Here is a 21,739-nt window from a genome sequence, read left to right as displayed (position 1 = left end):
TGTGCTTCCAGACCAGAGCCTATGTACAAATAATGGAATGCTCCGCTCTGCTCGCGTCTCCCTGCCGCTCGCTGTTGGTCTTGCAGAGGCCAAAGCAGTGAGCCACGCTTGATATGATGCCTCCTTTCTCCTCGATTCGGCTGCGGTCCGAGACGGACTAACGCTCCCCGAGCATAACGTGCACAGGCATGCACTCGTGCTGCATCGACCGCGAATTTCCAGCGCGCAGGTGTTCACAAGACCATTCCTCGAAGTTGTACTTGTTCCACCTGTAGGTGGCGTGTCAAGAAGTGGGGGCTGCAATGCTCATGTGGGCAGTAAATGACTGCGTGCCCAGTAGTCGCCAAGTTGGCCTCCAATGTTTGACATTTGTCCTTCTTTCTTCGTGTCTTCTCAAACGCTTATTCTTGCTCCCTAAACGTGCTCGTAATGTATTGTAAACGTAAAGAGGAGAGAGAAACTCAGACGCTCGTTACCACTGTCCCAACATTTCCGTCGTTGTCGGAGAAATCCATCACAACATGCCCCGGATGTCTGCTCCTGTGCTTTTACGGCGCAATCATCCTCTCCTCACTATTCTCCAGTCAAACACCAATGTTGTAGTTACGGGTTTCAAATAACCACCAAGCCTGATTCAGGCCGGATAATTTGAATCTACGGTTGCGATGCCATTCCTTGTCAGTCGGAACTGATCTGTATGTCAAGTGTGAATGTGAATGGCCTTGCTGATCGCATTTCTCACTGCTAACTAGCACGATAACGCCGTGATTGCCTCCAATAGACCTCGAGGATCGACCTTAAGTGAGCTGGCGAGGCCAATTCTTTGGCAATATCTTCGATGCCCCCAAATTTGGAATTCATTCTTATCCCTGATAAAGCAACGGCGGGCTGTCATGATGATCTAAGCTCTAGCGCTATGATTCCAACGCCCATGGCTGCAACACGACGCCAGATGCTGTCGTGTGACTCGGCCTGCTCCTGTCAAGATCTTTGATCACTTCTGTACATCTCACCCGCTTTAAGATATGTACATCTTGGGTCCCGCTGATCATTCGTAGCCAAATTTGCACGCGAACTATGCCCCCCGATTCATCCCGATCCCAGCAGTTGAGAGTATACTGAAAGTCAATGTACATATGGGAAAGCTCGCGCGACGATTGCAAACATGCCCGGATGCCGTAGGTTGCGTAAAAGAGGAAGGAGGCGGGCCCGCAAAGCCTCGCTGCGTAAGTAACATCAACTTCATGACGACCCCCATAGCTAATTTGCAAACCCCGCTGCCGAACTTGGAACCCCCCACCATGCCTGCTGATGTACTTTTTCCTGTCCCCGGGGCAAATAACTGTCATCTGACCACAATCCTTGAAACATACCGGGCGCGGCGCCAGGAGGCCCCATTCGTTTTCTCTCCAGTTCTCCTGCTGCTGTGAATGGACTCCAGAGAGGAGCTTCAACCCGGCGTCGGGTTCCGCCATCTTCCACGCAAACAGTGACTCGTCCTCCGACCTAGCAAGCAGCTCTTTCTGCAGCCGCATGAATGCGCCCCAGCCCTCGCCATAACGTGGGTCCATCGTTACGCCGAAGAGACCCAGCATGCTGTACGCCATGTCCTCGTCGCGCTCTGTCTGGCGGCTTGCGATCCAACTGAACTTCGTAGCAACGCATGCAGCCCTGAAGTCATCCTTTGTTTCGCCTTTGAGATATTTGCTCTGAATGCCGGTAATCTTCTGGATCTGCCCCGCCAATTCGGCTCTATCGCCCATGGGGTCCCAGTTCTTGTCAAAAAATTCGAGGTGGCGCGGGGCGAGAAGCTCCTGCAGCGTCCAGCCACGTGAAAACCATACGGAGGGCTGACCCACCTCGTTGGTGAAGCCCTCTCTGTCGGTTCCCTTTCTGATGACATCTGACAGATAAGTAATACACAACTTGGCATCGCGGTACCACTGGAACATTGAGTTCAGCGACTCGGATAGCTCAACATTGCTCGATTTGTCAATGCAGCACGTATCGATCCACATCCACTTGATGCCTTTGGCCCTGGCGGTTTGGCATGCGCCCCGAATTTTGTCCTGCTGAGGTGATTCCAAGGGTGTGACCCCTGCTGACCGGAGCGCGTCGATATGTCCCCCTAGCTGCTCAAATGTGATTTCCGAGCCGATCCATCGATGCGAGAGGATTGCGTAGCCTTCCTGCTTGAACACGGAGGGGCTGTTGAAGGCCAGCTCGAAAGTTGTGGTGTCGAGAAGACGCATCACTGAGACTGTGAATATGATATAGTTACAACGTCCAAAGTCACCGACAAGCCTACGGCGGATTCAGCAGGTGATGAAGGGAGAGGAGGGCTTCTGCCTGCGTGCTCCCCTGCTTTGCGTCCTTGATTTCGAGAAGCACTCATCACGTGATAGGTGCAGCGCAGGCGTCAATCTGCCAATGAGGCCGCCGTGTCAGCCCCTGCTCCACGCCATGCCGGGAGAACTCAGCCACCCACGCCGTTCCTGCTGTGGAGTCAGCCAGATGAGCAGAATGCAATGAAAACTACATTCCCCGATAATCATGGAAGAAGCATTCCCTAGGGAATGTAAAGCCAACGTACAATTACACAGGAATTTGTCTTGTAAGAGGATGTAGTGGCCCCGGATCAGCAGTGGACCGGGTAAAACTTCAACAGTATTGACAGCAGTCATAGATTTGGCATTGTGGCAGTGAGGCTCCTACTGAATTTTTGCATGATATGTATTCATTTACAAAGATCTACCGTACTGATGTGTGAATCTAAAACGCCAGAAAGTGCCAGACCAAAAAGGCACTCTTGGGCGAGGCAGCGCTGATACCTGGAATCGTCAGACGGTGGTGACCTTGAATCCTCTATCAACCGCAAAAACAAACCTCAAGGACTTTCAACCAATCCTCTGCTTCCTTCTCACCCAAACTTCATTGTCGCCTCCCTCAACGCCAGCCGTCTCCACGGGGCGCAACTCAGTCTCCCACACCTGCAGCCTATAGTTGCCTCGATCGCCTCTGCCAGTGATCAGATCAAACGACCACCCGTGCTTGGGGCACGTGATGCCGGAGCTCAAAACAATGCCGAAATCTTCGATGTCGAACGGCACTCCGTCTGAGAGAGGGTATGACGAATGAGGGCACTCCTGCGTATCCGGTCAGTGAGCAATCACTCAGACAGGAGATGCGGACAAGGCAGCTTGGGGTGCTTATCGCTTGCCTGATTTATTGCATGGAATTTGCCCTTGTACTGGAAGACAAGCACTTGGTCCCGCAGGCTTCCTGGTTCCGACGGCGCCCCCGAATCGTCGAGCGTCACCTGGTTGGCACGCGAGCTATCTTCTTTGGGGACGTAGAACACTTTGCAGCCAGGCGCGGTGACAGCTTCGCTGCCACATGGGCGGGCATGGGCGATGTTGTCCTCGTCCTCGCTGGTGATGTTTGGAAATGAAGATGCAAGGCCAACTCGGAACCATGCATTGCCGCCCTGGGACCGGGAGAAGGGGTTGAAAAACAAAGTCATGACTTTGAGTGATGGCGACTTGTTTTATCCAATACAATTCTGTCGTCTGATGGGTTGTAAACAGACGGGATGCAAAGGTGTGGATGTAGGTGGGCTTGCAGACTGGTTCCGGTCAACGCTCAGATTTTGCCTCCTGAATCAAGGGTGACTCGACTTCGGCATTGGCGGCTCTCACGCTCGACAATCCATGAGAAATCGGTCCTTGTGTGTCAAAAAGTCTTGGAAAGGCGATGAATGATTATCGGCGGGCTCCAGTTTGAGCGTAGGAATGTCATTGGGTGACCCGTATGACTGTGATCTGCAGTGGAACCGAGTGAAGTTTAGGACAAGCCCCTAGCGTGATTGGATCGCACAAGAGTCAGGGTTCAGGGTTGGTTCTCGAAAGAGGGGGAGGGGGCAGAGCGTGGCCCCCTCCGCGCGCTGGCAACGGTGTACTTGATGCCGTAAGTATTTTAAAGGACGGATATAGTATCTAGTGTAAGTCAAATTTGCATTGCAATTCTAGACTTTACGAACCTCATTATTATACGCGTCCCAGATCTCACCTCACTATCATATGAAGAAATATGGCACATTCAATCTCACCACATAGCTCTGCTCTCGTCTTTCAAGGACGTCCTCTTCTGGGCTCGATTTCGTATCTGAAAAACGCGCCAATTCGTTCTGAACTCCAATATTATGTCTCGGTGACACGTCGAGACTCGCTTTGGAGATCTTCGATCCTCCTCATTCTCTTCCTCCTCCACTTCATTCCCAACACTCGACTGATTATTGCCAGGGGCATGCAAAATATGACCACGGCAGCCAGAACGAAGAAGGTTGGCCTCGTCCCCAATCTCTTGATCATGTAGTGCGCGAGGGGGACAGCGCCGGCAGACATTGTACATCTCGCCAAATTGTTAATAGCAGTGGCGCCGGCGCCTTTCCCGGGATGCAAGTCCGTGATGAGGGTGGAGTTGATGGCGAATATCATGTTACTTGTCCCAGCGATGAAGAATTGCAGGGCCAGCGGGACAGCTATCCACTCAGGACGCGAAGTGATGGGCAGCTCCCAGAATGAGGCGCCATATAGCGCCGAAAAGACCGCCAGCAGCCCAGTGACCCAAAAGACGTGACGGAACCGTGCCTTCTCGATTGGGAAGTCAATGGGTATGGCCTTTGGCGAAATACTGCAGTCCTCAGAAATCCTGTGTGTGTCTTTGTAAATCGCCTCGGTGGACTTGTAGTCCTTGTCCATCAGCCATCCGGCAAGGGCTGATCCCGCACAAGTGCCAATGCCTGTTACAATTACAGCGTCAGCATTAACTTGTCCAACAGTTCTTGATTTATTGGGATCAAACTCACCATTGGGCAGGTAAGCAAAGCCTATATGGAGTTCGTTAAGGCCAAACTTTTCTGCGAGCAGCATGGTCGTAGTGCCGGTCATCATAGACCACATCGAGTAGACAACTCCACCGAATACGAGGGTCAGCAGCGTATCCATTTCACCAAGCATGTGCAAAGGTTCCCAAAAGTCCCGCAGCTTGACCTCCGGCTTGGAAACCTCCTCATGGTCTGCGAAGTCGGGACGCTTTTGGGACATAACATCCCAAAGAGGCTTATACTTGATACCTTTGACGCGCACAGAGCCGTTTCCGGCCACAAGTCGCAATGTCTCAGGTAGCAGAATAATAATCTGGACGAGAATCAGGCCGGCGAGTACTGTAAGTGTGAAAAATATAGATCGGAATCCCCATCTGTGGGACAAGGCGCCCCCTATGACAGGACCAACGGCAATGCTGAACATGCGTACTAAAGGCGGGCATTCACAATTAACTCGACGTAGAACCTAAGTAAAGTAAAGCCAATTGTTTGTGTGACTTACATGCTTGATAAATGCTCATGAAACCACCACGCTCGACGGGAAGTGCAATATCCTGAATAACCCCGTTGCCTTCGAAGGTGTCAGCTACTTGCAGCATATTTCTGGACTTGAGCGGTCTTGAACTAACCGATGCTGACAACCGAGGCGCTACCGAACGCCTGCAGGCCACGGAAGGCGAAGAGGATTGGCAAGTTGGGAGAGAAGCCCAGGACGATGTTGGCAACAATATATACCATGAACGAGTAAACGTACACCTGCCGTCTGCCCAATTTGTCTGAAAGGGTTCCCCATATGAGCGGCGCGATGCCTTGGATGAGCTGATAGGAAGTTATTGTAAGGGAAGCGACTTGGTGCGAAGTTTTAAATTCCTGTGACGGCTTAGCAAAATTATTCAGGCAGGCGGGATGGGGCCCGGAAGCTTCGGGGGGAGGGGGGTGGGGGCGTAGTGTTGTCTTAATTCACCTCTGTAATTGTCTTAAGGCACGGGAAGTAAATGTTGGATGACAAGCCAGAGAAGGTGCCAGCCACGCCAATCTGGGCCACCAAGACCCATTTCATACGGTTTCCAAACACATGATACGGCTCATCCGCGCCCGCCTGTGGTGTCGTCGTGGAAATATCCGGTTGCTCCTGACGAGTCAAATCTGTGTTTGTGCCGTGAGATAGCCGGTCGTCATCGGATGCATTACCGGAGTTGCACTGGGTAGAGTCGGTTGTGTTGCTCAAGGTCTTCAGCGCCCAAGACACGACGCTATTTTCACGTTCCTTGACCAGTTTTGTAAAAGGGGCTTTCAAAAGATCACAGCTCATTCTCGCAGCTGCTCGTAAACGGTTGGGTCGCTCACTCATCCTCGCAGCCCGGGAAGCTGATGACCCTCGAATGTTTACGGGCTGAAAGACTCCGTTCTCTCCCCGGTCATGTATATCGTGAAGTGGTACGACGAGGATGAGAGGTTGGACGCACAAATTGTGAAGAGTTCCCAAACTGAAAGGATTCGGCGCTCCTAGCATATTTCGCAATGAGAGCCAGTTTATCCATTTTTTCACAGCGTGCCGTGGAGCGGTTCGGTCACTTGTGTGTTCTTAGACTGAACTAGTAACAGATATCGTGACGAGACAATACACTAGGACAGACTTCAGGATCTAAAGTATTAGACTCAATCTGAGAGAACACGGGGCAGACAGTGCAGCCCTAATTCAAGTCTAGTTGAATTCATCATGTACTAGGTAATATTTAATCCAATTGCAAAGGACACTACATACAGTCGTAGGCATGGGCTGAGCCGTAGAGCCAGCCACTAAAGTATGCACGTATAATCATGTACAGCTATGATAAATATTCCAAGTGCGTCTCTTCCCACCAGTATACACACAATCTTCTTTGATACACAGTTGCATGGAGTGTGGTTGGCACGGACTTGTAACCTAGATCCATACCATATCGCCTACCACAACCCGATCACAATGCTCTAACCCGGGCTATAAGCCTTGAATAATATGCATTTTGAATTTTCTGCCGAATCTGATCTAGTCTGCTGTTTGCAAGAGAACTCGCTTCCAAGCAAGGCGGTGCTCAAGATGCAGACAGCAGGTCTAGAAATTTGGACGCCCAAGACAAGACGATGAGTCTGTTTTGACATGCTCTTATGTATAGAACGGCAGCAAAAAGTTGGAACTGGGAGTCATATCTGATAAGTATTGTGTCTTCCACACTATGATGTCTCGCTAAGTTCCCTTTAAATCTTGACAACAGTAAGCAATATTAAATCCACCAAGTTAGCCTACCACTTTAGCAACCCAGTCATACAGGGTCAACCCAAGCTGGCTCTCCGCCCCGATCTGGCAATGCTCTCCAGCACCGGTATTAGATTGGAACAGATGGAAAGTCGCCTCAGACCCAATCAGCTTCGCCGCGGTGGGCGCCTGCTCCAGGCCTACGGTGTCGTGGTCGGCACCAGCCACAAGTACAGGGATGGTTAGGTTCTGCGCATACCCATCGATGGTGTAGTTGCCCAGCTGGTCGAACCAGTTAAAGTACGACTTTGTGTTGAACGCCCAGAGGCCCTGGTCAAAGACCCACTTGAAACTGCTGGGCGCCAGGCCGCTGTTGTAGATGGCCAGGGTGTACGCATTAAAGGCGGTCTCGTTGGGCGCCTCGTACAGCTGGATCAGCTGCGCGGGGAAGAGCTCCTTGAGGACCTGCTGCAGGTTGTACAGCCCGTCCACGAGGGTCACGCCCGCGAATCGCTTGTCGACTGCAGCGGCGCGCACGGCGAGGATGGCGCCGAAGGAGTGGCCGTGAAGGATCAGCTTGTCGGTGTCGACGTCGTCGCGCGTCTGCAGGTAGTCGACCACGGGGGACACGACGGCGTCCCAGTTCGGGATGAAGCCGAGGCCCTGCTCGCGGCGCACGGTCGGCTGGCCCGGCCCCTCGTAGGTGACGAAGTTGTACCCCCGGGAGGTGGCCTGCCGTCCTATTCCGTGGTACAGGTCCTCCTGGCTGCCGTCGTAGCCGCTTACGGCAATGATTGTTGGGCGCTTTGTTGAGTCAGCGCAGGCGCGCTTGGCCTTCTTTGATGGGGAGCAGTAGGTGTCGGCAGGGTAGAAGTAGGCTGGGATGGTGAACCCTGGGCCCTGGATGGTGAGCTTCTCGCCGGGGAAGGGGAGCAGATCGATGGCCTTGGCGTAATTCTTCAGCTGGCTGTCCCAGAGACTGAAGAGCCGGGGATCAGTGCTGTTGTGGACAAGGAAGAAGCCCGAGGTTCGATAGTAAGATGCGGCGTGGAAGTAAGACTCCAGTTGGCCGATTGGAGAGGTTGTGCTGTCGCCTTGGGCCTCGATTTGTCCTGCGAGGTAGCTGAACTGGGTGTACCAGCTTTCAAAGTCTCCAGGGGTGATCTGTGAGGCAGCACGGAGGACCTCGCCGGTGTTTGAGCCAAGATTGTTGGACAGTGCCAGAACCACACTCAAGATGTAAGAGAACTCGGAATCAGTGCTCAGGGGCAGTGTGGTCTCATTTGTGGCGTTGCTCTGGGCCGCCTAGTCGGGGGGAGTCGAGGTCAGCAAGGGCCCAGGAGACGTTGAGGTTGATCGGAGCTGGGATGGAGATGGTTGCACGTACTGCGGCCAGCACCTGAGCGCCCAAGACAAGGGCATGAGACGGCTTCATGGTGGCGACTGGGTGGGGTGTGTTCTCGGATGAGGTCTTCGTCGATGGAATTTAGGTGGCGGCCTTGTTCGATACTGGGCTACAACTATTGAAGCTGAAGCGAGTGCTAGTGGTCCGTGAAGGCGAACACCGGACGGAGGGTGCCAGCAGCGACTCCGGCAATTGGAGGCGCAAGCCATCTCTTTTATACCTGTGTGCCCACGGAATCATTGACGAGGGGAGGGGATGGAAATGCTAGTGCAGAATCGCAGTATACCACGCCCAAAAGCGTTGTAGCAGGAGGTGATATTGAATCCTTCGCGCGTCACCGTTGTCATCTGGAGTCAGCCATCTCCTGTGCGTGCTTGGTGGTGTCCAGTATCTTTCCTGCTGAGGGCACATCTGCATAAGACTAGACCTCGACTGGACCAGTATCTCCGCAGGCTGCCTCCGTATCTTCCACAGCTGGTGCACAGAGTGGTACCGAATGCCACTGCCGTGGCTGGATTCGTCATTCACGAGGTTGAAGGCCACGACGCGGTATGGGAAAACATGTGGAGACTTTCTAGAAGGATTCCCTAGAGCTTACATCTCGCAATCGGGATCGTTCCCCCACACTAGGCAGGGCTGGAGCGAACTGTGCCCTGAAGAACATGTGCACAAGCGGAAAGGGTAAATGGTAGCTGAATAGTTGAGGTTCCAATTGGCTGCATTTCTGGACATACTGTACTAAAGGGTCGGGGAGAAAGGGTGGGTTAGGCCGTCCTACCGTCTTGATTGCGACGCCGGGAGAATGGCGGAGAGCCAGACGATTCACCGTCTCCCAGCTTGAGAGGGCCGACAGAAAGCCACTGATTAGATGGTATCAATGGGGCTCGACTCGTGGAATCTGTACTTTGAAGCCGCTCGGATCGGCCTCCAAGTCGCTGGCATCGGGTCCGAAGCCATTGTTTTCTAAAAGCTAGTGACAGCACCTGGCATTGTTGATCTTCTGTGCTCGGGCTCGCGATCGCGTTACAGCGGGCCAGGCTTTGTTAGCACACCGTACCGCGTAAAGCGCCAGGGACACACCGGTCCAAGCCCACATCGGGAGAAGACAAGCTTTCTGGGCCGTCAGACCCCTGGTCGATTTCGACGTCACTCCCTCCTCCCTCCTTCGCAACCTTGCTTCTGTTACTACGTGCCAAACTCGGGCTCAATGCCCAGTACCCAGTTTGCATGGAATTTGAAGTTCAACTGTGCATATCTTCGCAAATCCTGGCCGATTTGCTCACTCTCTGCAACAGCCATGTTTGGGGGTGCTGGAGATCAAGGCGTACAAGCGTCTATCTCGCTGCCTGCCTGGAGTCTGGGTGAGCACGCCCAGGCCAAGCAAGCAGGTAAGACCGGCTGGTTATCCTCCCGTCCCACAAGGTAACTGGTCCAAATTGCGGTGATCCTCGAGGTTTGTGTTGCTCACCGTCTTCATCATTCCTCATTGTCATTTGTGAGAGCAGCGACTCCCCGTAATGTCGATAAGGATCAAAGTCTGATCTTTCACCCGAGACTGCATGTCTGGAGCTCTTGTCCCGCGCGACAAACCCAGGCTCTGCCACGATCATGCGCAGTCTAATTCCCACTTTGGCGTTGGTGTTTAGCTCCGTCTCCGTCTCTGCATCTCGCTCTACCTCGAACCACCCTGATATTGAGAGCGCAAACAAGAACGCGTTCGCCATCTTCAACTCGATCCACTCCGCGATGCGACAGTGGGGCTCGTCTGTTCACCACAATGGCCTGTCGTTCTATCTCGCCACAGCGCCCGAGGGCAGCGTCTTCTATCATGGAGGCTTCAGTCCAGACCGCCCCGAAAGCTTCGAGTGGTTGGCCTTTGAAGTGGAACATGCTGCGCAATTTGCCGCCTCATGGGAGTTCACAGAAGACTTGGACCTCCTCACCAGAGCCGAGTTGACGCACGATGAATATGTCTTGAAGACTCTTCTCAGGCATCGGAGCTCCCATGCCAAGCCACCGTCTGATACTCCTCACAGTCCGTCCTTTCACGACAGCCTATTCTCGCAAAGTCCCATGGCCACTATGAAGGAGACGGACGACGACGATGACGACAAGGACCCGCCACCCAACCAGCCGCCCTTCGATAGGCTGATCCGCGGATATTTCCATCTCTACCGTGCGAATCGGCCCCTGAATCTGCTCTACATCGATGGCCAAGCTGCCGCGAAGTGCCCGCTTGGCTCCCTCGATAGCCAGGACTTGATCCTGCTCGGACGCGACAAGGCGGACACTGTCCCACCAACTTTCGGGGAGTGGCCGCGAGCCGAGCAACCGTGTGCTCTTGCGGAGGAGTGGAAGCATCCGACTGGCGCCAAGATCGATGGCTTTATACGCATGGAGGCTGGGTTTGAGATCATCTACTGCGACTTCTCCGAAAAAGGTGGGCTAGATCTGGTATCGGTGCAAGCGAGCTCTTTTAGCAACGAGACTGGGCTGCTGCCACATCAAGCCGCCTCGCTCTTCGAGTGGCTCCGCGCCTCTGCCGCTCGTTTTCACGGGCACCCGGCCGGGCGGTTGGACATTGACTGGAGCAGCATGGTGTCGGCATTTTCCTACCCGATGAACGTGTCTAATCCGGACTGGCATAGGCAGGATCTACCCAGGGTAGTGAACGCCACGGCCGAAAGCAGGTCGACAGTTCGCGACAGGTTGAGGGATGTATTTTCCGCACGCGGTGGTCAAGAAGTGACGAAGCGGACGGTCGTGAACTGGCAAGGTGTAGTTGACAGCATCGTGACACGCTTCGCCGAAAGGCTGGGGTATATCGCGAACAACCAGTGGTCACACGATGCTTTGCTCCTCGCCATCGGCACAATGGTCGATCCATACATCAACTATATCGACCATAGCACCAACTCAGAGCACTTCGCTATCGATCGTTGCACACAGCACTATCTCGATCCGTCCCGTCTTCGCCCCGAGACATGGACTCCAGAAGACCACGCCATTGCGGCCGCGGTGAAGAGGGTATCCCACAATATCTGCGACACGCTGTTTTTCCTGCGGAGTGTCCTGCGTGCAAATCCTAGGATGACGCCCAGCTCTGGCGATGTTGTGAAGGCGGTGCAGGGGAAGATCGTGCAGCTTACCGAACGTCTCAGGTGGAGCACCTGGAGGGAGTGTGAGAGGTGCCCGTCTCCGGATGAGATCTGCAGTATTCCCATGTTCCCGACTGGCGCCTCCGAGGATGACTACTTCCACCCGAGCTGCAAGAACATCACTGGACTTCTGCAGGGCTTTGGGTACTGGCAGATCGACGTACATACCCTGTACTCGAGTGGAGCTAGGAGATGTTGATGAAGCCAACTGTGAGGTACATCATGCTATCTCGTCGTCCAGCTGAGTGCACAGGTACATTTCGACAAAATCCGCCTGACGTTGGCCAAGGGGTGGGTCATAAGCTGATGAAGGCGTGATAGACGGCCGACAGGGATGTGTCAGGAAAGACCCCTACCGATAGGCCCCTGGTCACAGGCCTGAGAAGAGGGCCGTGGAGAGGGTTGAGATGAATGCTGCTGATGCTCCCGCCTTAGTCCATAGGTGCCATGCTTGGTAGAGTGATCTTGGGGGATCGTGTAGCCTCCCTCGCATTTTCTCACCGAACTGGATTCTCGGAAATTGCATGTAAATGGCGGGATTCGATGAGTGGTTTTGCAGTGAATTGTCATGGAAGGCTTTAGGACGGGCTCTTTGCAGATAGAACCAAGACGATTCTCAAATCCGTTTCTTATGTCCGTCCATACCAATATCTAGCTCCAATAACATGGATTTAGCAGTTGCCTTTAATGCAGTGTAACACCACATACTTGCCCTGCCATGGGTGGAGTCTGGGCGAACCGTGGGGGAACCGTGGGCGAGCCACTGGAGATATCTACCACCAATGACTTGCTACTTGTGTCACCCCAAGATGACATTTCGATTCGGGGACGCGGTCCTTTGCGCGGAGTGGAGGGTTACACGGCTTGAACCTTGGAATACTTAAATCGAGTGAGACACTGTGCCAGCCCAGCTTTGCAGACCTTGAAACTTACCTCCTTATTTATGCTCCCTCATGACAGAATTCGCACAACGATAATCACAGATGGATGGACCCTCTAATCCACAGGCGCCGATGGAAGATGCTTCCGAAGTCATCAGGGTGTGTTGGCCGGAAGCCACCAAGGTCGTGGCCCCGTCTCCCCGTCCCCGTCAAATGAATGGTATGACTGAGTCTACTGGCAACAGAGATGCGATGAGTCTCGCTAAACGGCAATGGCCAACGTTGCTGGTCCAGCCGAGGGTGAAGTCAGCGACGAATTGATGGCATGGTTTCAAGCAAATCATAACAAAGTCATACGATACCCAAGATTCATTCGTCTGGCACACTACCCACATCCGTTTGAGTTCTCTTTTTTCCATTCGTCGAATATTTCTTGCGAGATTGAGGAAACAACAATAAGCTTTGGTCCTTTCCGCATTTTCCTACAAGTATGTTTCTGATTATGCTTTTCACGGGCACTTCTTAAGGGAGAATCTGTTCTTGTAGGTGCCCACCGAAATCTTTGAGGTAATTGAATTCATATACAAAATTGCCGAAGACATTCCGCATCTTGTCGATCGAGCTCAACGTGACCTTGAACTTTTTGCGAACGTCTCCTGCCTACAAGCGATTTCTTTTCAAATCTATTTGGCCGTACGCGAACTTTTCTCACAGGCGTTACGTCTCAAGCAGAAACTTCGCATCCAACTAGTCACGTTGCTCAGAGGTAAGTGAAGGCTATTCTAAGGTCAGAGCCGCTGATATCCGCTTTTTGACATTCTGTTTGCTCTATCTAGGTGGTTTCGCATCCATGAGCCTGATGAGCATTGAAACGTTAAAGGCCGGGTTAGCCGCCAGCCTAGCCAGTTTGAAAAGTCAGGCTCTCAACATATCAATTGATGTGCAACGGACTCTTCTCCATGGTAAGTGGGCTCATTTTTGTCCAGAACAGCTGCACGAATTTCAGCTGGCAGAGACCAGGGAAGGTTGGCACAAACGCCTGCCAGCATTGTTCTCTCGTCCTGTCCCCGACCGATTTCAACAAATGGAATATCGTGGTTGCTGTGTTAACAGACCTCGCAATGCAGCCTTATTCGTTGGTCAAGCCGAGATTAGACAAGACATGGGTAAGTACCTTATACAAGGCCATTCTGAACCCTGAAAAATTCAACTTCACAGACCAAACGCTTCGTCGGGTTCCAAGGTTCTTCTAACATCTCTGTATAGGAATAGTAAAGAACACAATGACCGAACTAGAACGTGGTGCGTTTATAAAATGAGAGAACTCCACAGAGCTTGCGACTAATGACGGACACGCTGGGTCGACCTAGGTATTTCCTTGATGCGCACACCAGCGCAGGAGGAAGAGCACCACAAATCTCAGGAAGACACGTTCTCTTCAGAGACGAGAGGCGGAAGAGGCAGGCGATAAATCAGCCGGCTAGTGCGATGGAGCAATTGGAAATTTGTGTGTATTGGACAAGACGATGGACAGATGAAGAGCATTTGATGCAACCCCATGAAGCTAAGGGGCCTGGAAGTTCGAGGGAACTTCATAATATATGATGATGTTTGGTACCAGAGTAATATGGGATGGGCCCGGCTCTGGTATATTCACAAACATGGCGACATTTCCGTCCACTTTCATTCTATTTAACACGCATCACAGGGGTGAGGCCCGCCATCAGGCCGGACTCGCTGATATCGGGGTTGTGTAGGATCTTCGTGCTCCTGACGCCTCAGGTCCCTTAGGAAAGGTGGACGACACCTAGGCGGAGCCATGATCGCCTTCTCAGTGCTAGGGCCATGATCGTGTGGCGAATGTTGGCTAGAGGCTGAGAATAATCCGTTGCGAGACTTGGTGCCCGTTCGGCGGGTACTAGAGAAATGTGACTGGGGCGCATTCAGTTATCATGGGCGTTCACCAAGGCTATGTAGCTGGATTGCAGGGTTGCTCAGTAGTGCCTCATACGTTCTGCATATAGCCACCCGACTTGGAACATGCACAGCAAAAAATTCAAGTCGGTACGGAACATCGACGGTCATCTTCGACGGTCACTGCGCATTGACACTACCTAGACAAGATTATACACAGGCCGATGCCATTATCATCCATCTTATAATCACGCTCGACACATCCCAGTAACACCGCCCCATCCTTAAGCCTGGCCGAACCTCTTGGCCACCGTCTTCCAGTTGATGACGTTCCAGATGGCGCTGAAGTACTCGGCCTTGCGGTTCTGGTATTGAAGGTAGTAGGCGTGCTCCCAGGCGTCGATGCCCAGCAGGGGAATCAGGTTGCCGGAGACGGGGTCCTGGTTCGCGCGGGTGACGAGGCTCAGCGAGCCGGTCTCCTTGTCCTTGACGATCCAGGCCCAGCCGCTGCCCTGGATACCGGCGAGGGCGGCGTTGGTCTGCTTCACGAGGGTGGAGTAGGAGCCGAAGTCGCGGTCGATCGCTTTCTGTAATCGCAATGTACGTCAGTCTGCTGCTCTTGTGGAGTGGCTGCTGTGGGAAGGCGGAGCAAGCACCCAGGCCCAACCCGTCCGTCATTTTCTTCGTTTCCACGTACCTTGAGCTCTCCCGCTGGCTCACCACCGCCGTCCTTGTTGGCAGGTGCCAGGTTCTCCCAGAACAGAGTGTGGTTGACGTGTCCACCGCCGTGGAAGTTGAGGAGGGGCGCGACGCTGGCAGCCTTGGACGAGTCGCCCTTAGCCTCGGCCTCGCCAAGGGTCTCGAGAGCGCTGTTGAGGCCGTTGACGTAGGTCTGGTGGTGCTTGGAGTGGTGCAGCTCCATGATCTGGCCCGAGATGTGAGGCTCGAGTGCGCCGTAGTCGTCTGTCGAGAGTGGGCGCTTGTTAGCATGTGCTCAAGCTGGCATCGCAAAGCTCAAGAAACCCCAGAAGAAACGAGCGAGATATTCCACTTACAGGAAAGGTCGGGCAGAGTGGCCTTGCCGCGGACGAACTGCGTGCTGGCCATGCCCATGACAGGCTTTGCAGCTTGAGCCCGCAGAGCGCCGCGCAGGGCGGGAGTCGATCGGAGGAGAGTGGCCGACATTTTGCAGCTGGTTGTGTGTGATGGTATAAAGGCCAATTGGAAAGTAGCAGCTGGAGTTGATTTAGGTAGAGCGTGTACGAACCTGGTACAGAGAGTAGCAGGAGGAGGAGGGGAGTCGAAGTTGAAGAGAGGAATTGATAAGTGATTCAGTCTTGGTGATGTCAAGCCGTTTGGCCGACTCGGACCCCACACGCCCACACACACAGGTCGCTTGGAGCTTCGGATGCAGTGGGAAGCTCCAACGCTGTGGTCTCCGATCTCACACTGTCGTCATAGCGCCGCAAGAGCTCATCACCCAGCAAAAGCCGCGATTTGTCACCCCCTGCAAGCTGTACCAATTGCACTGTGCCCCACAGCCCAAGCAGTCAGTCGCGTCTCGCTTCCATTTTCCAGGACCGCGTTCACATGCCAATATTCTAGGCCCAGGATCCAAACAACATCACCACTTCGTCCGTATCCGCCCTGAACCCGATTGAGGGAAGATTCAGTGGCCCATTCCATACTGATCCTCGAATTATTGGCGTCCAAGATATATACTCGAACCTCAGAATGTCGTACTACGACATTGACGCGATCCTCACGGACGCAGAGGTACGAACGGCACAGCCATGTTTGGAGGCATGGTGGTGGAATTCGGCTTTGTAGATATCGTGTATGCTAATTTGGATCTTCTCCCCAGAAAATACCCTGCGAGTTCAACTTCGAAATTCCCGACCTGGGCCACCTCGACAACAGCCCCGGCCTCCCCCTAAAAGCCGGCGCCAAGCTGGCCCTGCCCCTGTGGCTCGCCGAGATGCTCGCCCTCGCAAACACCTCCGGCGGCGGCGCCGCAGACGACGACGCCAAGTCCTTCGTGAACTTGTCTCTGCCGCGCGCCCTGTCCAGCGAGGTCGTCCAGGCCCTGAAGGCCGACCCGCGCGCCGTGCCGCTGCGCGACCAGAGCACACACTTCTACGGCCTCGCGACGCGCCTCATGGACCTGTTCGAGGAGAGGGAGCTGGACGGCGTCCTGCGCAAGACCTTTGTCACGCGCGCCGCCGACCTTGCGCTGCATGCCAGGAAGACGGGCGGGGCGAGCGGGAAGGAGGACGGGAGCAACCTCGGCGTTGGTGTTGACGGCGAGTTCCTCCGGGGCCTGGACGAGTGGGAGAGGGCCCTGCACCGCAAGGCGCACGACGGAACGAAACTGTCCAAGCAGTGGATGGAGAACGTCAAGAAGCACTAAAGACACTGCGCTACGAAGGGAGCTCCCCACGGGCCTCTTTCCCACCTCGCTTGTGGGCTTTCAGCCCAGGCTCCTCCGCATCGCTTCCGCGAACGGGAGGACCCACGATTTGCCCGACTTCAAATACCACGGTCGTATTGGGGTCCTGCGACTCAGGCCCGGAAAACGATGGCCCGGGAGGGGTACACTGTTGGGTTCTGGTGAGTGTTCATCGAGAGCAACTTGTCGTTAGAACAGAAGACTGACAACGCTCACATGGCACGCAGACTGAAGGTCAGGTTGCAAATATTGTTCACCAACTATTGGCGCAGTATGAGCTGGAGATCTGGCGGGACCTATTGCTCGATTATCAGCCTTCCTCTTGATCGACATCTCCAATCTTGGAAGAGTTGCAGCTGTTCTTATCTGGTCGCCACCACATGAAGGGAGTGACTATGAGCAGCAATCATGCCCAAAAGGTTGTGCGTACACAGTTGCTGAGGGTGCAAATCGAGGAGTCAACGGTTCAAAACTGTCACAATCCGATGCAGAGGACTGTCACCAGCTTTGTTCGACATGGTCCATAAACGTCAGGAACCACTTCTATCATATGGCGGTCCATCGGCGGATGTCTAGCAGGGAAGCGGACGTGGTAGATGGAATGTCAAGGACGAGATGAACACGCGACAGAGCAAGTCTATTCGTCTTGCTTTCTGACATTCCGCCCGCATTTACTGACTCTTCTGTCTTTGGTACATCTGGAGAGACTTCAAGAAGTTTTCTCGGCCTCCCTAAGTTTCAAACCAGTCTCACCGATGAGCAGCGGTGAGCTCACCCCAAGTCCCTCCATTGTTCCCACTCTCAACAATGAGAGCCTCGTGCCCGGCAGAATCAGGGACGAGCGAGACCCACTTCAAGCCATCTGCAGACCATTCAATGGATTCTGAGGTGCTTGTGAGAATAGTGTGTGCCTTTTCTCAATTCGCGGCTTCCTGTCTTCGGCAATCCGATCCGCCATATCTGTGATCTGCACAGCGATTGCGGCCAGAATCGTCCAGATGGGGTCAAGAATGAGGGGGTTGAACGTTCCCCATGGGGTAGCGCCGTGGAGTGCATGCGTAGTACCGAGCCTACGCACCCTTGACACCAAGTTCCTCGACTAGTGACCACGATCTGTCTGACTCTAATCTGAGGGGGTGGCCGGAGATGGCCCGGCTTTGCTTGCGGCGTGATGTCTCTTGCTTATTTCCCCAGGTTCGGAATCATAAGCGAATCGTCCTCAATGGTCCGGGCACACGCACATAAATACGTGACCAGCGCGCTTCTCAATTAGGGAGGGAACTTGTCTATCTGTCTCCACCACTGCTTTTCAAATATGCGTTTATAGACTGCATTGTCATACACAACTCTTTCTAATGTCATCTGTCGTTTCCTTGGCTCGAGATATCAAGAAACATCGTCCAAGTCGCCATGGCCCGCCGCTATCTCGGAGGCTCAGGAGAGCGGCTAACAGTATGGGTCTCCATCGCCGCCTCAACGGTGCTCATATTCTACGGCTACGACCAGGGCGTCTTCGGGAACGTCCTCGTCTCGGACGACTTCCTCAGGACAATGGGCTATCCCTCGACGGCAGATCAGGGCACGATGACGTCCGTGTATAATCTGGGCTGCTTCGCCGGCGCCCTATCGACGCTATACAGCGGCGACAAGCTCGGCCGCCCTCGCACACTGATGCTCGGGAGCTCTGTCATCGCCGTCGCGGCGATCATACAGGCCGCTTCGTACAGTGCCGGGCAGATGTATGCCGGCCGTGTCATTGCTGGGCTCGGGACAGGGATGAACACCGCTACTGCCGGCGTGTGGCAGTCCGAGACGTCTAAGATGCGGAGCCGGGGGAAGCTGATCATCATCCAGATGGCAAACTGTATCACTGGCTTCGCCATCTCTAATTGGTTGACGCTGGGCTTCTCGTTCGCGCCGGGGAGTGTCTCGTGGCGGTTCCCTCTGGCTTTTCAGATGTGTGAGTCGGCTCCTGCTCTTGCTAGGGAGTTCGTTATGTGTCTAAGCTAAAGTCATCGATCAGTCTTCTCCGGCCTTGTTTTGCTCATGTGTCCGTTTCTCCCCGACTCGCCCCGCCTTCTCATCCGCAAGGGTCGGCACGACGAAGCCATGGAGGTCCTCGCCGCGCTCGAAGGCCACGGCGCCACGCCCAGCTCGCCCTCCGTCCGCACGCAATTTTCCATCATCAAGGACGTCCTCGACCGTGAATACGCCGTCGAGTACACTTGGGTGCAGCTCATCAGCGGACGCGGGCCCCCAGGCGCGATGCGGCGGATGATTTTGGGCGCCTGGATGCAAGCCATGTCAGTAGCGATTCGCGCACACCGTTGTGACAGGAATGTTTTGCTGACCAGACCCTGGCAGGAACCAAATCTCGGGCATAAACGTCACCTCCTACTACATGACCTATGTCTTCATCCACGCTATCGGCTTCAGCGAGCTGACAGCCCGGATCCTCGCCGCCGCTGGCTCAATGGACTACCTCTTCTTCTCGTTTATGGCCTACTTCGTCATCGAGCGGTATGGCCGGCGCCGGGTCATGATGGTCTCAGCTGCTGCATGCTCCACCTGCTGGACCATCATCGCAATCGCCACGGGACTCACCGAGACAGGTCGCGGCGACAGCTACAGGCTGGGTATCGTGGCCGTGTCCTTCTTCTTCGTCTTCTTCGCGTCGTTCGCGATGGGTGTCTTGGGCGTGCCCTGGCTGTACCCGACCGAGATCAACGCGCTGGCATTCCGCGCCAAGGGAGCAAGCCTCGCCATGGCGACTAACTGGATTATGAACTATATGGTGGCGCAGGTGACGCCGCCCGGGATCGAGAACCTCGGGTATCGATTTTGGGTAATTTGGGCCGTCATCTGTGCCTCCTTCATACCAACGACGTTCTTCTTCTACCCCGAGACGGCGAATCGGTCGCTGGAGGACATTGATAGGTTTTTTGAGGAGAACCACAGTGTCTTCGTGTTCCGAAACAAGCTGGCCACGCAGCTGCACAGGCCGACCATTTATGAGGACGCTGATAGGGAGATTGCCGCCAAGAACGAGAAGTCTGACAGTAGCGCTGGCCATGTTGGAAAGACAGAAAATGGGGCTGGTATAGATTAAAGTGGGCTCTGTGACCTGTTCAGACTCGGGTATTGAGCATGGAGAAGATGAGATGAATGGGGAGGCGTCACAGGGAATTGAGTTGTGCGAGCTACGACACTTCACTGTTATTGATCGATAGATGAAAGCACTTTGCACGCCGCGAGGAAAGCTGACTCCGAACAGAAGTGGCTAGATATCGTATTCCTTGTGGGATCCAACGGCAAACCGGATGGTATTGTTCTTATGACTACTCTAATTTGTCCTCGTCGAAGTGGTCAACAATCCATGATGATGACCGTCCGCCCGAGAACCAGCCAGAATGCCACGGTGCAAGCCCAATGCAATCCCGCATCTCTACCTCAGGCAGTGAGAATCCGTGGGATAATCTGCATGCCGAAGCCAATTTTCATGGAGAAGGCCTGAGTACTAACTACCATATGTTCGACTGTGTTAATGCGTAGGAAACTACCACAGGGAAGAATTCCACAAAAAAAAAGAAGAAAAAAAAAAGAAGAAGAAAAAAAGAAGGAAAAAAGAACAAGGAAAAAAAAAGAAGGAAAAAAAAGAAGTAAAAAAAAAGAACAAAAAAGAAGAACAAAAATGAAGAAAAAAAAAAAGAAAAGCAAGATATCTAGGCAGAACCATACACGCGAACACCTGCTGGTATGACACCAAGCTCGTGGACGTTCCAGGTTTCTCTCAACCAACCTCGCGACGAGATTGGCGTCGACTCATACGCATGGGAAAATGGTAGAATCGTGTATTCTAGGTCTACTTATCAAGTAGAAATAAAGCATTGTTGCAATTTTTGAAGTTCTCCTGGTCCACACATTGATATGGTCAGGGTTGATATTAGTTAAATTAGTTTAGTTAATTTTAAAAACTAACTAAATTAGTTTAGTTAATTTTAAAAACTAATTAATTTATTTTAGTTAATCTTATTAATTAAAACTAAATTAACTAACTAAAAAACTAATTAAATTAATTAAAAAACTAAGAAAAAAAGCGGGGCTAATATTAATTAAAGTTTTAAAAATATTTAAATAATTACAAGCTTATTAAATACTAAGAAGAATATTAAGAAAATATTAATAAAAATTATAAAATATTAAAAAATATTAAAAAATATTAAAAAATATTAAAAAATATTAAAAAATATTAAAAAATATTAAAAAATATTAAAGAATATTAAAAGAATATTAAAAGAATTAAAAGAATTAAATAAATAAATAAAAAACTTAAAAAAAGTCATTTCTAGGGTGATTTAAACCCCTAGCTACTAGCACATCATATAGCATATAATCATAAGCAAGGAATTTACATTGCATTTACATATTATAAGATTAATAAACATTATTATAATTATTATAAGTAATTATTATAAATTTTATTAATATTATATATTACTATATTATATACATTATAAAATTACGAAATATATATAATTTAGCTTTCTTATAAGTATATGTAATGTATAGTATATAGCATATAATATATTTACGCCCCTCCTTTTCCCCCTTACCTTTAACATAACCACTTATATAAAGCAATTAGTTTCTTAATAAGTTTTTAAGCTAGCTATATAAAAAATATATAGTTAAATTACTCTTTTCTTCTATATTATATATATAATATTTACAAAATAGCTTATCTCTTTAAAAAAATAAATATTTTAATATAAGTAAGATTTACCTTATATAAAAATATTAAATATATATTT

General features: G+C 52.0%; 8 protein-coding genes across 8 annotated transcripts; 3 read left to right on the top strand and 5 right to left on the bottom strand.

The window, feature by feature from the left end:
* Window positions 1-157: 157 nt before the first annotated feature.
* INS49_010767 (uncharacterized protein) lies at window positions 158-2,252 on the bottom strand (the record flags this gene model as incomplete). Its single annotated transcript, XM_043171490.1, has 2 exons — window positions 158-269; window positions 1,318-2,252. 2 exons carry the CDS (start codon window positions 2,250-2,252, stop codon window positions 158-160), a joined length of 1,047 nt encoding a protein of 348 aa, XP_043023235.1.
* Window positions 2,253-2,897: 645 nt separating this feature from the next.
* INS49_010766 (uncharacterized protein) lies at window positions 2,898-3,523 on the bottom strand (the record flags this gene model as incomplete). Its single annotated transcript, XM_043171489.1, has 2 exons — window positions 2,898-3,146; window positions 3,266-3,523. 2 exons carry the CDS (start codon window positions 3,521-3,523, stop codon window positions 2,898-2,900), a joined length of 507 nt encoding a protein of 168 aa, XP_043023234.1.
* Window positions 3,524-4,199: 676 nt separating this feature from the next.
* Window positions 4,200-6,197, bottom strand: INS49_010765 (uncharacterized protein; the record flags this gene model as incomplete). The annotated part of the gene is made up of 5 exons (XM_043171488.1): window positions 4,200-4,801; window positions 4,868-5,224; window positions 5,388-5,456; window positions 5,515-5,704; window positions 5,850-6,197. The coding sequence occupies 5 exons, from the start codon at window positions 6,195-6,197 to the stop codon at window positions 4,200-4,202; spliced, it is 1,566 nt and encodes a 521-aa protein (XP_043023233.1).
* A 966-nt stretch (window positions 6,198-7,163) lies between these two features.
* Window positions 7,164-8,556, bottom strand: INS49_010764 (uncharacterized protein; the record flags this gene model as incomplete). Its single annotated transcript, XM_043171487.1, has 2 exons — window positions 7,164-8,426; window positions 8,509-8,556. 2 exons carry the CDS (start codon window positions 8,554-8,556, stop codon window positions 7,164-7,166), a joined length of 1,311 nt encoding a protein of 436 aa, XP_043023232.1.
* A 1,578-nt stretch (window positions 8,557-10,134) lies between these two features.
* Window positions 10,135-11,883, top strand: INS49_010763 (uncharacterized protein; the record flags this gene model as incomplete). The annotated part of the gene is made up of 1 exon (XM_043171486.1): window positions 10,135-11,883. The coding sequence occupies one exon, from the start codon at window positions 10,135-10,137 to the stop codon at window positions 11,881-11,883; it is 1,749 nt and encodes a 582-aa protein (XP_043023231.1).
* A 2,880-nt stretch (window positions 11,884-14,763) lies between these two features.
* INS49_010762 (uncharacterized protein) lies at window positions 14,764-15,664 on the bottom strand (the record flags this gene model as incomplete). Its single annotated transcript, XM_043171485.1, has 3 exons — window positions 14,764-15,066; window positions 15,177-15,442; window positions 15,535-15,664. 3 exons carry the CDS (start codon window positions 15,662-15,664, stop codon window positions 14,764-14,766), a joined length of 699 nt encoding a protein of 232 aa, XP_043023230.1.
* Window positions 15,665-16,213: 549 nt separating this feature from the next.
* INS49_010761 (uncharacterized protein) lies at window positions 16,214-16,889 on the top strand (the record flags this gene model as incomplete). The annotated part of the gene is made up of 2 exons (XM_043171484.1): window positions 16,214-16,255; window positions 16,344-16,889. The coding sequence occupies 2 exons, from the start codon at window positions 16,214-16,216 to the stop codon at window positions 16,887-16,889; spliced, it is 588 nt and encodes a 195-aa protein (XP_043023229.1).
* Window positions 16,890-18,338: 1,449 nt separating this feature from the next.
* On the top strand, window positions 18,339-20,037 carry INS49_010760 (uncharacterized protein; the record flags this gene model as incomplete). The annotated part of the gene is made up of 3 exons (XM_043171483.1): window positions 18,339-18,888; window positions 18,952-19,231; window positions 19,293-20,037. The coding sequence occupies 3 exons, from the start codon at window positions 18,339-18,341 to the stop codon at window positions 20,035-20,037; spliced, it is 1,575 nt and encodes a 524-aa protein (XP_043023228.1).
* Window positions 20,038-21,739: the final 1,702 nt, after the last annotated feature.

Source organism: Diaporthe citri (assembly GCF_014595645.1).
Source record: "Diaporthe citri strain NFHF-8-4 chromosome Unknown scaffold_5, whole genome shotgun sequence".
Classification (NCBI taxonomy): Eukaryota; Fungi; Ascomycota; class Sordariomycetes; order Diaporthales; family Diaporthaceae; genus Diaporthe; species Diaporthe citri.
This window is presented reverse-complemented; position numbering and strand designations above follow the sequence as displayed.